At 40.3% G+C, this 15,325-nt stretch overlaps 2 protein-coding genes across 7 annotated transcripts; both read left to right on the top strand.

Moving 5' to 3' along the window:
- The first annotated feature begins 327 nt into the window (after positions 1 to 327).
- Positions 328 to 2,766, top strand: si:ch73-264p11.1 (uncharacterized protein LOC100000923 homolog). 2 transcript variants are annotated; one of them, XM_027152559.2, is made up of 6 exons: positions 328 to 472; positions 575 to 823; positions 1,646 to 1,709; positions 2,330 to 2,492; positions 2,582 to 2,605; positions 2,694 to 2,766. In XM_027152559.2, exons 2-6 carry the CDS (start codon positions 690 to 692, stop codon positions 2,732 to 2,734), a joined length of 426 nt encoding a protein of 141 aa, XP_027008360.1. In that variant the 5' UTR covers positions 328 to 472; positions 575 to 689; the 3' UTR covers positions 2,735 to 2,766. The 2 variants fall into 2 exon arrangements, with proteins under 2 accessions (XP_027008360.1, XP_027008359.1); XM_027152558.2 differs by lacking the exon at positions 328 to 472 and having other exon boundaries at positions 483 to 823.
- Positions 2,767 to 4,812: 2,046 nt separating this feature from the next.
- On the top strand, positions 4,813 to 15,325 carry cip2a (cellular inhibitor of PP2A). 5 transcript variants are annotated; one of them, XM_047808775.1, is made up of 22 exons: positions 4,814 to 5,316; positions 5,371 to 5,555; positions 5,633 to 5,780; positions 6,047 to 6,159; positions 6,399 to 6,493; positions 7,144 to 7,240; positions 7,345 to 7,467; positions 7,560 to 7,705; positions 8,153 to 8,228; positions 8,339 to 8,566; positions 10,024 to 10,183; positions 10,658 to 10,799; positions 10,967 to 11,066; positions 11,240 to 11,358; positions 11,664 to 11,853; positions 12,038 to 12,112; positions 12,290 to 12,400; positions 12,572 to 12,768; positions 12,922 to 13,035; positions 13,476 to 13,558; positions 14,460 to 14,578; positions 14,728 to 15,325. In XM_047808775.1, the coding sequence occupies exons 2-22, from the start codon at positions 5,454 to 5,456 to the stop codon at positions 14,878 to 14,880; spliced, it is 2,691 nt and encodes an 896-aa protein (XP_047664731.1). In that variant the 5' UTR covers positions 4,814 to 5,316; positions 5,371 to 5,453; the 3' UTR covers positions 14,881 to 15,325. The 5 variants fall into 5 exon arrangements, with proteins under 5 accessions (XP_027008389.2, XP_047664731.1, XP_027008387.2 ...); XM_027152586.2 differs by having other exon boundaries at positions 4,814 to 5,208; positions 5,263 to 5,555; XM_027152587.2 differs by having other exon boundaries at positions 4,814 to 5,208; positions 5,290 to 5,555.

Below are 15,325 nucleotides of genomic sequence, written 5' to 3' on the forward strand. Positions count from 1 at the left end.
TTAAACATTTTATTACACTTATTAATTAAACTTATTATATCACAAGAATAAGCAACGTGACATGTTCAGGCATAACTACACAATATGACTCAAAGCATGCAGTAGTACAATCTATAGGATCTTAAAAGAAAACACTTTTTTTTGTCTTTTTCTTAACATCATGAGTGACATTAAAATGCAGGAAAAAAGAAATGAACCACGATGGAATGATGACATGTAGGAAAATATTTTTAAGAATTAGCAACATGCTTATTACAAATATGTGCAAGCACACACTCTCTCTGTCTCACACACACACACTCACACACACTCACACTTACACACACACACACACACACACACACACACACACACACACACACACACACACACACTCACACTTACACACACACACACACACACTCACACTCACACACTCACACATACACTGACACATACCCTGACACACATTTCCTGTGTGAGTTGAAGCTGTGTAAGTTGAAGTTTCTGCAGTAGTAAATATCATTGAGAATCAGCAATGGATCTGGAGCTTTTCTTAGGATTAATTAACAACTGATTTCATTTTTACTTTTAGGTTTTTGTTTGTGTGTGTGTGTGTGTGTGTGTGTGGGATCGGTTCAGCTGAAGAGGATTGTGTAACCAGCAGTTTCTTTGGAGGTCAAGGTGATTGAACTGGGGTCGTGGAGCTCATGGACCTGCTCTACCACCACGGTCCCATCACCAAAGAGCGGTGTGAGGAGATCCTGGGTGCAAAAGGCAAAGATGGAGGGTATCTAATTCGAGACAGCGAGACCATCCACGGAGCCATGTGCCTCTGTGTCTAGTGAGTAGACCTGTGTAGATCTTCCGAAAAGAACTATAAATACCTCTGAAAATGAGATCACAGTGAAGCTTCAGACCTTCGTGTTATCTCTTCAGAGTCTCACACTATAACTATAACACAGAGTTTATAAAACAACCTATAAAAACAGCATCACTTTATTCTTCACCTCTTTATTTAACTTTCTCACCCTCTTAAAAACATCCACGGTCCTTCAAAGTCTCATTAAATTTGACAGCCTTTTATATCGTCAATGTTTAACGTATCATTTAATATTATGTAAGTATTAAGTAAATTATAGTTTTCTGTTGCAGATTATTTGTAGTTGCTGTTGATTTTTATTTTTATTTAAAAACTGCATTTATTAAACAATTATTACAATAAACGTCCGAAACGTCGTCTAATTCCGGGGTTCCAAAATGTATATTAAAATGTATATTTAAAAAATATTTGACTTTGTAAAATCTAATAATAAGTAAAGTATTTATTTCTAATTATCATTCAAATATTTAAAAAAAAAAGAAAAACTAGATTTAAAATTAAAAACGCACAAGATTTTAATTTCGGGTCTTTTTAATTAATGAAACAATAAATAATTAAAACCGAGAGACAAAGAAATGCATTTTTTTTCTTACAAAATTCTGATTTGCGTGCATGTGTGTGTGTGTGTGTGTGTGTGTGTGTGTGTGTGTGTGTGTGTGTGTGTGTGTGTGTGTGTGTGTGTGTGTGTGTGTGTGTGTGTATGTGAATTTTATTTGTGATTATTACTGTGTGAATTTAATGGTGCATGTCTGTGACGAAGGGATTTTCTTTTTGTTCCTGCAGCAAAAAGAAGGTGGTTTACACGTACAGGATCCTGCAGACTCATGCTGGATATTACACGCTACAGGTGAGTGAGATGAGGAAAGAGAAACCTAACAGCTTAAACATTCCTCCGGAAGATGATTTTATTCCACATGTTTAATGACCTGCTCAGCGCTCTAAATAAAGTTAGTCACTTATTAGCGTGTTACTGTAAGTTTGTTCTTTCTCACAGTTCAGCGTGAGAGAGCCAAAGTGTGAGATTTTCCACAGGAAGCATTAAAATGTTTGCACTTTTTCTTTACATTCACTGTTCCTCGTTTTAACAAATAATAGCAGAAAAGTCAAGATTCGCTTCTTGTTCTTGAACTTTTTTTAGAATCGCATCATCTTCCAGGATTTCTAAGAAAAGACAAAGAGATAAAAAAAAAACTCTGATTCTGGACTCTGATTGGTCAAAAGGTGTTTAATTTTCACCATAATAATTTTAACTCGTGGATATGACAAGGCTTTTAAAAGTAAGGAGATGTTTATGTGACATTTTTGGAAGGAGACTTCCATCTCTAACTTCAACATCCGCGCACGTGTCGTTCTTCAATAAATAAAAATACAGTCGGTTTTATTAGAAAAGTACTGAAGTATAAGAGGAATAAATCACTTTATGTCAAAGGGAATCGATCAACTTGTGAACATCGTCTGTGTTCTCAGTCCGGCGCAGGCGTGAAGGAGATGTTTTTCAAGACGCTAGAAGAGCTTGTACATCATTATAAGAAGAGAAATCGTGGGTTAGCGACTCGGTTGCGTTGTGCTGTGAAGAGAAAACAAACAGATCGGGAATCCGTGGTCACCGATGAAGAGCCAGACTACGAGAGTGAGCAAAAAAGATCAAATTATCTTAGCTTTATTTCACTAATCAAATAGACATTTTCTAACTCCTCTGTCGTTTTGTCTCTTTTTCAGACGTGGATACGTCCGAGTATGAAAGTGAGTAAAAAGATTCAATTATTTTAGCTTTATTTCACTGATCAAATAGACATTTTCTAACTCGTCTGTTGTCCTGTCTCTTTCATAGACGTGGAGTCGTCCGATTACGTTGACGTGCTGCCAGACTGATTCTACCGAACTCTTCTTCAGTTTCTTTATTTTTAAAAAAAAAAAACCAAAAAAACCCCACAAACCTTAAGCTAAAACCCGACAACTTGAGACTGTGAAGCTACAGTAACCTTAACCGAACTGGGACATAAACTGGGACATCAACTCTCACGTCTACTGATGTCTACTGACTTTCTGTTCCTCTTTAAGACTGCTCTAACATTAGAATAATAAAATGTACATAAAAATAGACATAATTAGTTCACACTCCTGCTGTTAAAAGTGCACGTTTTTGTGATATAAAAAAAATTAAACCAAGATCAATAGAATTATTTAATTCTTCCATAAAGTAGGTTGCTGAAAAAAAAAAAAAAAAGCACACAGCCAAAAGTGCCCCATCCTCACGGTGCAGCATGGTGGTGGTAGCATCAGGGTTTAGAGCTGCTTTTTCTTCAGCAAAGAACTGAGGCTTTAAAACGGGAAGGAATTATGAATATCTACAAATTCCAGATTTTATGGCGACCTTCGTGTGTCTGCAAGATGAAGATGAAAAGGATTTTCACTTTTCAGCAAGACGACAACCCAAAGCATGCATCCACATTAAAAGACTGGAGTTTAAGTGATCTCTGGTGCAGACCTGAATCTGGTGCAGTGACCAGAAGCATGAGACATGTTCATACAGTCTGAAGGAACTCGAACTGCACCGTGCTGACAGACTGTTACATCGAAATGTGCTTCGACAGAGTATTCGTTTAGGCATGTGAATACTTATGTAAACAGTTTGTTGTACTTCAGATGCTCCACAATGTAATTTCACATGTTGGAAAAAAATTCTGACTATTTATTTATCTGGATTTTATTTTTATTAGATATAAAGACAGAAAGTTTTAATATAATATATATTTACATATATAATGTTTGTCTCACTGGACGGCTGCTTTGTTTACAAGAGTGCAGTAAGTGAGGAGAATGTTGTAAATGTTGTAAACTTGCAGCATGTTTAATATGAAATAATATAAAGTCTTTTTCCTCTTTGCTCATGGAAACGTGTAAATTATGACGTTTTCTAAGAATGTTTCCTGTGTATTTTTGTATGTCTCACACAAACAGATATGCACAAACCTCCCCATACACACCTACACACATACCCACACACACATGTTGTGCAATCATTGTGCATTTGTCATTATTTGTTTTATGTCTGCCTTCCTATTTCCATCTAGGTATCTATCTGTCTGTCTGATTGTCTGTCTGTCTGTCTGTCTGTCTGTCTGTCTGTCTGTCTGTCTGTCTGTCTGTCTGTCTGTCTGTCTAATTGTCTGTCTGTCTGGGTTATTATGTGGTTAGCCAACGCCTGCTCATGTTTCCACTCTTTGACAGACACAAAGGAACAAAACATTTGAACTATTATTAGGTTTTGGTTGGAAACTGTTAGGTGGCCGATGCCTTAACTAGCGATCATTTATATTTTTGCACTGACAAACAGCAGTAAGTGAATAATGATGCTTATCATCTTCATGTTTATCTGTTACCTCTTCACACCAGAGCTACATAATTAGTCATCGGTATCTCAACTGAAGAGTTCATTTCTGACTGTGAACAACAACCTGAAAACTTAGTTGATCATTTTACTAAACTTTTACATACTTTTACTCATCACCCTGGAAGCTTGCAAGTGGTCGGAATTGCAACTGAACAGATCATGTAATATTTAATGAGAAAATGTTTACATTTAATTATGAATTAAAGTCTAATTCAGGATATTTTGAACAATGATAAAACAATGATAGTAACTTTTGAGATAATCATGACAGATAATTCACTTATTATTATTATTATTATTATTATTATTATTATTATTATTATTATTATTACTATGATGATTATGATGATTGGTATTATTATTGTTATAATTTTCATAATACTACTACTACTACTACTACTACTAATAATAATAATAATAATAATCATCATCATCAACATAATAATAATAATAATCATCATAATAATCATAACGTATTTTCTTTCCATTATATTTTCTAAACCTTTTTTCCGCTCTGGGGGCGTGTCGGACTGTAGGGGGCGTAACCAAACTCATCTACGTCATTCAGTCCTTTACGCGGTTTTGGAAGCGGACTGGAACGGATGACAGCTTGGGAAGAAAATTTATACAATTAAATCAGACAAAACAGGATAAAACACATAAAATACGATGTTAAGAACCAAGCAAGTTGTTAAACGGACGTGTTTTCTGAAGGCTACTCTTACGCATTTCAGTCGATCTCTGTTGAACCCCCCCGTGTCCGAAATGGTTTCATCCAGAAGTATTTTGAAGTAGAAAGCGGGAAGAAGTAGAACGTTTCGGCTCTAAGTTTCATCAAATAAACCCGCAATAAGTCCATTTGGTTTATTAGACAAATTCTGTGAAAGAAAATATAGTTTTTTACGTCAGAATAGCAGAATATTTTAAATGTATCATAAGGTAAACATTGCTAGTTAGCATCTAAGCTAACTGCAGCCAGGTTAGCATCTAAGCTAACTGCAGCCAGGTTAGCATCTAAGCTAACTGCAGTCAGGTTAGCATCTAAGCTAACTGCAGCCAGGTTAGCATCTAAGCTAACTGCAGCCAGGTTAGCATCTAAGCTAACTGCAGCCAGGTTAGCATCTAAGCTAACTGAGGTGATTTTACACGGTGTGTTTGTCCTGGTCGCTTTGGACCGTTATTTAATTTATTTACGCTATGGACGTGACGACGTGTCTGAAATCTCTGCTTCTGGCGATTCGACAACACCGAAACAACAGAGGAACCGTGAACACGTCACTGCTCCAGAAACACATAGAAGTGAGTTGATGTTTAAACACAAAGCCATCAGTTAGACCTGAAACACTTGACACTTCATATCTGTGCTGTTTGTGCAGGACGTGTGCGAGTTAAAGTGCCCCAGGATCTGGTCCTCAGGTCAGGTTCTCCCCAGTGAGTGTCTGAATGGTCTGCTGGAGGTAGCTGGAGATCCCAACACCAGTCCTGCTCTCACTGGCAGCATCCTGTCTCTGCTCCTACAGCTCGGTATCTTCTTGTCCTTCTACAACACAATGCATTAAACATACTACAATGATTCAGTACTTAGTACATTATGAATAAATTACTCTTTGGTCTAAATTATACTTACACCTTCTGATCAGTACCTCAGGTCTACATTAGTCTCGGTATGTTCTTGACCTTTTACTGCAGTGTCTCAGATTAGACTTAATACAGTGTCGTAGCACTATAGTACATTAGGACTGCACTTCGTCCAGCGTCTCAGTTCTCTTTACAAGTTTTTTGTCCTTCAGCATCTGATGATGAAAGCAAAGAGGCTCTTCACAGCCGTTATAACATCGTCGGCACGCTGACGGCCGTCATCCACTGTAACAGAGCTACACCCGAGGATCCAATCGTGCAGCAGGTAAAAGCATCACATCACATCACACCCTTTTCACTGCAGATGCACGGATTCAGTTTAATACAAAAACGTGTTTTCATTTCACGCACAAAAATAATCCCTAAAGAACGGCTCAGCTTCTATTCATTTCTGCACGCATAACCGTTATTACATCTCTGACATGACATTTTTGTGTATTACTTTTCTTAAATTTTTTTTTTTTTAAGATTTTTTAATTTTCTTAACTTTTTTTTGTTTCTCAGTGTCTTCAGGTCCTGCAGCATCTCACCTACAATGTCAGAATCCTGCACTGCGCCTCACACATAGATGACCTCCTTACCTTCCTCATGATCAACATGTAAGTCCTAATGCATATGCATATGTTTATTTCCTTTGCATATGATTATTTCACATATATGATTTGGTGCTACTATATAATAAAACAAAGGCTAAAGAAATACTTTGTGAAGTACGTCTGAGGTTTAGCTGCACCATCAGCCTTTCCTGTTTGTCCCCTTTCTGTGGTACTTTAGCAAAACCACACTGCAGCTTGTGTGACATACTCAGCAGTGTTTGTGCACAGCAACAGAAGACATGTATTATTAACTACTGGTTCTTACATATGGTCTTTTTAATAGACCAACATCCCAAATTAAAGTTTGAACAATGCCCAAAAAACTAGAGTCTTGTTAGAGATCACAGGATGTGATTCAGCGCCGTTATTTTCTTCAACAGGTTTTATCAGACTTTGAAATGATGTGTTAAATCTATAAAGCATCATTTATGTTTAAATTCAGTTCATATTTATTCATTTGATATTAGATTTTGGTTTTTAGTTATTTTTTTAAATTTTTATACAAAACTAATAATATAAAGATGCATGAAATGTTGCAGACACGTCTAGTCTTGTTAGACGTTACAACAAGATGCTCGGTGCTCTTATTGTTAATATGGATGTAGTTGCCTGTAATTTTGATGTAAACTCAGTGCTTGTTGCTATGTTTGCAGCCAGTCTCAGAATGATGACATCACCAAGCCATGCTTAGGTCTGATGGCTAATTTGTGTCGACACAACCAGTCTGTACAGGTGCAGATTAAGTCTCAGGTAGGCAAATCCCCCCTTTGTTTATGCGTCATCCTTTATTTGCATGATTAAATGAATACCCTACTGATTATTGTCTTCTGCTTTCTGTCTTTACATCTCTCCAGAGTAACGTTAAAGCTTTCTACAGAGCTTTGCTTAACTTCCTCGGTCACAACTGCCTCACTGTGGTCGTCTTCGCTCTTTCTATTTTGTCTAGCCTTACCCTCAGTGAGGAAGTGGGGCAAAAGGTATCCGCAGGTGTCATCTTTCTGATCTCTTAATTTCCTGCACTGCAACTTTATACCATGAAATTCTGTTTCTGTGCATCTTGCGGTTTTAGTTGTTCAATGCAAAGAACATTCACCAGACCTTTCAGCTTATCTTCAACATCACGGTGAATGGAGACGGAACCGTGACGAGGAACTACGCGGTTGACTTACTGGTGGATCTGCTCAAAAATGCCAAGATTGCTGATTATCTCACCAAGTAGGCTCACGGCTGAGCTAAACAAAGACATAACACCCGCTCTACTTTTAACGCTTCCACACTGCAGCTATAACAACACTATTACCGTGTTATTAATTAGAATCAGCTAATTAACTAGCCTAGATTAAATTAATTATAGTGAGGAGATTAAAGACTGACAGTTCTGCATGAATGTTCACTTGCTAACAAGTCTGTAGATCTTTATTTGTGCACACACATACATAACACACACACTCGTTATAATATTGGCTTATATTATGTGTAATTATATTACATCTAATATTATACACACACACGTGATTTGTTTCAAATATTTTGAATGAGGGTTTCAGGAAACTGGTTATTTTCTTTGCTTGTGTGCTGAAGGTGTGAAAGCAGCCTTTATTTAGGTTTAGTAGTTTATCTTTGTGTGTGTGTGTGTGTGTGTGTGTGTGTGTGTGTGTTTAGTTATAAACACCTCCCCGTGTGTCTGAGTGAGGTGGTCTGTCTTCTCCATGGTAAAGACCCGGATACAGCAGTGAAGGTGATGTCTAATGAGCAGAAATATGAAACAATATGTAGAACAATAAATATCATCGTCTCTTTAATTGTTCTAAACATTAACATCTCTTGTGTGTGTGTGTGTGTGTATAGGTGCTGGAGCTGCTTGTGTCTCTGTGCTCTGTTCCACCCCTGCGTAGACTCATCTGTCAGACGGTTTTAAAACCCGCCACTCCTCGCCTGCAGCCCACCGCCAGGAACAATGCCCATGTCAAGGGGGCGGAGCCAGGCCTGTCACTGCTCCAGTGGGCTACACGCCCCCTGCAGGGACCAGAGCGGTGTTACCTGCTAGCACTGGAGCTCTTCACCGAGTTGTTTGAGGTGTGTATGAGGAACGATAATTCTACTATACATTTATGGAGCAAATTTCATATAAAAAAAGAAATAAAAACAGCGTTGAGGAGCAACTCAGTACAGACACACTATTAATGAATAATAAATACAGAAACACTCATTAAAATTAATTATAATTAATAATGAATGAAGTGCACCAGCTGTTGCTTGGTATTACACATCTGTTGCATGAAGCTGCTCAGCGCTGGTCTTGTTGCTTCTAGCTGTAGTTTGTAGCTCTGGCAGAATGAAACCGATGTGAAAGAAACACTCGGCTGCTTGCTCTGCTTCTGTGGTCTACCGCTTTGTGGCCAATGTTTTTTTTTTCCTTCTTCTTTTAAATGCTCCGTTTAACAATACTAGCACCAACAGTATGTTTGTGGCGGAGCAGCAGGGCAGATGTTTGACACACTGACCATGTGATACAGAGGGAATCCTGGCACTGTGGCATGTGTAAAGTCCCTGAGGTCTTCAGGACCACCACAGTGTATGTTTATAAAGAGCACATGGCCAGGTGTTTCAGCTACACCCGTGTTTCAGCTACACCCGTGTTTCAGCTACACCTGTGTTTCGGCTACACCTGTGTTTCGGCCACACCTGTGTTTCAGCTACACCTTTTCGCTGCACAGTGTGAATAAAAATTTTTTAAAATACGTATATAATGTAAAAGGCTTGTGTTTAAGCAAGAAATCTAAAAAATAAAAGTAACATTTTAATAGAGCGAAAGCGTCACTTTACAAACCAGTCCCCCAGTCCCCAGTCCCCCAGTCCCCAGTCCCCCAGTCCCCAGTCCCCCAGTCCCCAGTCCCCCAGTACAATAATATTTTATTTAAAAGAACAAGAGTAAATGATCTGTATAGAACTATTTGATATTTTCTATTTTGTTAATATTATATATATTCTATTATTTAAAATATAGTTATAATCCTATTATAATATCCTAAAAATCGCAACTATATTTATGATGTGCAAGAATTATACTTCTAAGTAAATATGTAAATATAATTCATTCTATAACATCGGGAAGAGAAAAAAATAATTCAAAACCTTCAGTAAAACACAATATATTTAATTTACTGTGGAACTAAAATGAATTATTTAACACCGAAAGCTTATTCTAATCCTCGAGGTTCTTATAAAATACACACTAACTGTCCACTTTATTAGGAACCTGCACATTTATACAGTTTTCTACTCATCCTGTCAATTGGCAGCAGCACAGAACGTGAAATCATGCAGACGCAGATCAAGAGCTTCGGTTAGGTTTCACATCAAACATCAGAATGAAGAAAAAGTCTTTGATTTTAACCACAGCGTTGATGTTGGTACCAGAGCAGATGATGGTGTTGTTATTGAGACTTCTTGTGTCCGTCTAATCTGTAACAGACACTGTGTATATGTGTGTGTGTGTGTGTGTGTGTGTGTGTGTGTGTGTTTCTCGTCAGGAGGTGATTGGTTCCTCTCAGTCTGGTTCTGCTCGCTCATTTTTGGAGCTCCTCCTCCCAGCGCTACACAGTTTACTGCAGACTCCAGACTTCAGCGGAGGAGACGAGCTGCTACAGAGGCACTGCGCGAGAGCCGGACGAGCGCTGGACCTCATGCTAGATATCCTACACAATCACTTACATCTGTGTGACACAGAGATACTTACATCTCATATTGAGTTTGTCCTTTCATTTTATTTCTCTTGAAAGCATGGAATCAAAAACGGAAAAAGAAGCAGCTTGTTTCTATGTTTATATCTACAACACATGGCAGATTCCTTATCCAGAGCGAATTTCATCTTATTCTATACATCTGAGCAACTGAGGGTTAGTGGCCTTGCTCAAGGGCCCAGCAGTGGCATCTTGGGGGACCTGGGATTAGAACTCACAACCTTCAGATTGGTAATCCAACACCTTAAACACTAGGATAGTTAATATTTAAATAAAAGCCTCGTTACAGAAAACAATTATCGTCTGTTTACACGAAGACGTACGAGTACGGTGTTGCTCTTCGTGAGTCGTTTCTCCTATGAGTATAATTGTGTTTGAACGATCACTACAATAAATGTACACCACTTGACCTTGACTCACACACTCCTTTGTGGAGACGACATGATGAAGACTCTGGTGGCGAAGCACATGAGTTCAGAGCTGTGTGTGTCGCTGGTGGAGCTGTTGCTGTCTAACAGTCAGGACTACGTCACCTCCATCTGCTCGGACTCGAACGCTCGGCTCAGGTGGGGTAAACCTCAGATGATTATCAGTGTTTTATGTGCAAAATATTAGATTTTAAATATATTAGTGAGTCAGAATTAAGAGCACAAACAGGAAGTAGAGTCAGAAAACAAGTGGATGATTGTGTCATGTTGTGTGACCTTCGCCCTCTTTGTCTCGCTTCCTGTAGCCAAGTTTTCTGTGAGACGGTCCTGAAGACTCTGGAGCTGATGAGCCAGCTGAAGCAGCATATAGCCGACATGGAGACCTGCTTTTACCAGATGCTGCAGGTAAAATGTTGGCGTGTGTCTGTGGGCCTCTGTGTGTGTGTGTGAGTGTCTGTTTCTCTGTCTGTCATTGTCTATGTGTGTATGGGGGATGGGCGGTTGGGAGGATGGTGTGTGTGTGTGTGTGTACAGGGCTCTCAGGAGGTGTAATACTGAATGCTGTAAATGTTGTGCAGGACCACCGCATTGTCACACCTCTGTCTCAAGCCCTGACATCTCCACATCGAGAGCGAGTACACACAGCACTGCGCATCCTGTTTGAAGCTGCGCCGCTGCCCGATTTTCCCGCCGTCATGTGAGTGTACAAACAGACGGAGGAGAAATCATGAGCATGAGAGACAATTTTATAAACGTAAGAATTAAAGTGGCAGTTCACCAGTAAACCAGGTCACGAGAAGCGAGAAGTGTTCTGTACGTAACAACATCTGCTTAAGAGCAGTTTAAATACAGGTGAACGGATTTATAGAGCATAATGAATACAGCATGCATAGTGTGTTACCTAACCATCATCATCATCATCATCAACAGTGCTATTAACGGATATTATACGGATGTTATATTTTAGTCATGTTTCTGTGTGTAAACACTCATAATGATCAGTTTAGGAGAAAGCATCGCAGCCAATAATGCCTATCGGCAGCATGAGGGCGAGTTGATAGTCAGAGGCAGCGGCGTCCAGGACGACGGCACCACCTCGGTGAAGAACGTTCCTCTGAGCACCGCTGCTCCGAACAGTCCGTCTGGCCAGAGCATCGACAGCCTCATCGAGAAACTGCAGAGCGGCATTCAGGTGTGTGCTTCGATTACTGGGCTTTTTTTTCTAATTCCAAAAGAATCTATGATTCTGTAATGGATCTCCATCCAAAAAACGACCTCATCGTTTTCAGAATATTTAGGAATAGAAATAAAAAGCGTGTGATTTGTCTGAAGGCTCCAGCAGTCCTGGTTAAATTTCATGTTGTTTCTTGTTGAAGTTACAGGATCAGATGAAGGACGTGCACATGTCCGAGATCATCGATGTGTACGAACAGAAAATCTCCGCCCTGGCCGTATGTAACCCTAAAGATCAGTTCTGTTTCAGCTGCTTTTTTTAGTTCTGTATTTGTATTTATTGTATTTTCATAATCAGCAGTTAATTTATATTTTAGCCTACTTAGTGTTATGTGTAATTTACTCTCTCTCTTTTTTGTGTGTGTGTGTGTGTGTGACTGTGACTGGGTGACAAGTCAAAAGAAAGCCGTCTTCAGGACCTGTTGGAGGCCAAAGCGCTTGCTCTGTCTCAGGCTGATCGTCTGATCGCTCAGTACCGCTGTCAGAGAGCACAGGCTGAGGCAGAGGTGAGGGACACACACACGCACACACACACAAGCGTGCGGATACACACACGCGCGCACACACACGCGCACGCACACATGCTGGATTGTCTCCTTTCTCCTCAGCTTGTTAGCTACACACACACACACACACACACACTTACCCCCTTTCTCTCTTATGTTGGCCGTGTGCAGGCCCGAAAGCTGGCTTCTCTGCTGAAGGACACGGAGAGGAGGAAGGAGGAACTGCAGGCTGAACTGAGTGATCAGGTGATGGAGGTGGAGAAGCTGAAGAGTGACAGTCAGCAGCTCCTGCAGCACAACAGCCGCCTGCAGGCCGTGTCTGATGAACACCAGAACCTAAAGAGCACCTACAACCAGCTGCTGAGCAGGTCAGGACAGAACAGACGTTGTTCTTCTTACAGGAACTTGGGCTGCTCAGGTCACTGCGGACCGAAGCGTTTACCTTCAGCCTCCACACTTCTGTGTTATTCAGTGTGAATGATGTGGCTCGGCGTAATGGCGTAAACTCTGATCATCTCTAGGTACAACAAGAGCGAAGCGATGCTGAAGGAGCTCCAGGCCGCTCACATCTCCCTCACGCAGCAGGCTGAATCCCTCAGGAAGAACAACGACGGGCTCAAACTGCAGCAAGAGAGGTCAGTCTGGGCTCCATCCATCTCCATCACACTGCTGTAAAACACTTACTAATGCACTTACACAGTGCTGTCAGTAGGGGGTGTAACACCATCAGCATTTTCACCTCACTTCTATAAATATAAATAATATCTACACCATGATAAATGATGCTATGATGCACTTTTCTGAGGAATCGCAGGTATTGAGAAAAGTTTCAATAGCAGTGAAACTCTGATTAGAAGCAACTGATCTGTTAACATTTATTTTTTTTAATAGCTATTTAAAGAAATTGGTAATAGAAATAACAATTCTCAGTTTCTTTGAAGATTTTTTTTTTTTTACTAGTTCTCTCCAGACATGTAGTCCTTGTTGTAGATGATGATGTAGAACTTCCAGTAAAGTGATACCATATTTTTTATTAAATCGCTCAACCTTCACTTAAACTTCACTCTTTTTTTAGGTTGTCATCAGAACTGCAGCAGAAGGAAGAGAGGATCTCAGTCATGGAAGCAGCCTTGCAGGAGAAACACAACACTATAGCGGGTGAGGAGACGAGGAGTGCATTCGTGTGTGTGCATGCGTGTGTGCCAGTACCTGTGCATGCGTGTGTTTTTGTGTGTGTGTGTCTTTTTGCGTGTGTGTATGTGCGTGCACGTGTGTGTGTGCCTGTACCTGTGCGTGTGTGTGTGTGTGTGCGCGCACGTGTGTGTGTGTGTGTGTGTGTGTGTGTGTGCCTGTACCTGTGCGTGTGTGTGTGTGTGTGTGTACCTGTGCGTGTGTGTGTGTACCTGTACCTTTGTGTGCATGTGTATGTGTTCAGATTTGAACACTTGTCCTAAAGGTCAGAAAGGTTTTTCTATTGGGGGGAAGTTGTGACCTAATGGATAGAGAGGCTGACTCCTAACTCTAAGGTTGTGGGTTCGAGTCTCAGGCCGGCAACACCACGACTGAGGTGCCCTTGAGCAAGGCACCGAACCCCCCCCCAACTGTTCCCCGGGCGCGGCAGCATAAATGGCTGCCCACTGCTCCGGGTGTGTGTTCACGGTGTGTGTGCACTGCTGTGTGTGTGTGTGTGTGCATTTCGATGGGTTAAATGCAGAGAACAAATTCTGAGTATGGGTCACCGTACTTAGCCGTACGTCACGTCACTTTTCTCTCTGGAGAACGACGCTCTGATGTAGAAGTGATTTGCACCACGGAGACCCCGAGCAGGCCTTTAGTGAGGATGAACAGATCCGTATACATACATTCATGTTCTTATTATTAAACATTGTTTGTGGACCTGAAAGCTCACTCACGTCTGCATGAAAGCAAAACTTCCAGATCAGCTGTTCTCCAGAAGCCGTGTGAATGTTTCACTTAAGCTTTCTGCTTAAGTGAAAAAAAAAACAACCTAAGATTATTGCACTTCCCTGTTCATGTCTGTATACTGTTTCTGTGTCAGACCTGCATGCTGAGGTGAAGAGGCAGAAGGAACAGGCTGGAGAGATGGACGAGAACATCAACACGCTGAGGAAGGAACTCGCCAAGACGGAGCAGGCCAGGAAAGACGCCAGCATCAAGGTGAGATCGAGGATACGGACTTCCTCCTCCAGAATATCGGCTCAAAAATGAATTCAGGTTTCTGTAGAACACGGATTTGAAGTCAGGCTTTTAGGAGTTGTGTGTCAGGGAAAGTCCTGTGGATCATCTCGAGCGTTTCTCCTCCTCAGGCTTCTTCTTTAGAGCTGCAAAAGTCTCAGCTGGAGGTGAAACTGCAGAAAAAGGAGGAGGAACTGAACAAACACACGCACATGATCGCCATGATCCACAGCCTGAGCAGCGGCAAACTGAAGAACGACGCCACGGCCAACCTTTCTCTGTGACACACACGCGCACACACACACACGCACACACAAATATCCTTAAGACCAGAAAAAGTGGCTCAGTTTACAGATCTACATTTTTAGTTTACATGCACTACCCACACACACACACACACACATAGACACACCAGCCATGATGAACTCACATGACGCACAATATAAAATACATTTTTAACACTGAACTCCAGATAACTTTTGTGTTGTGCTTTTTTTTTTTTTAATACATATTGTTCCTGTCATTTTCTCTCATATTTTAAATAAATAAATAAATATTATTTCCCATTTTATTTGTATCTTCAGCTCCATCGTGGATTTGATCAACAGAATCGTTCTCTATGTATTGATGTAAAAGAGAAAAAATATACTTTGACTTTTCATCCAGTAGATGGCGCTGCCTCACTAGAACGAATACAATTCTATCAACTAATAAATACTATCAATAGTT

This window comes from Tachysurus fulvidraco, chromosome 25 (genome assembly GCF_022655615.1).
Source record: "Tachysurus fulvidraco isolate hzauxx_2018 chromosome 25, HZAU_PFXX_2.0, whole genome shotgun sequence".
Taxonomy (NCBI): domain Eukaryota; kingdom Metazoa; phylum Chordata; class Actinopteri; order Siluriformes; family Bagridae; genus Tachysurus; species Tachysurus fulvidraco.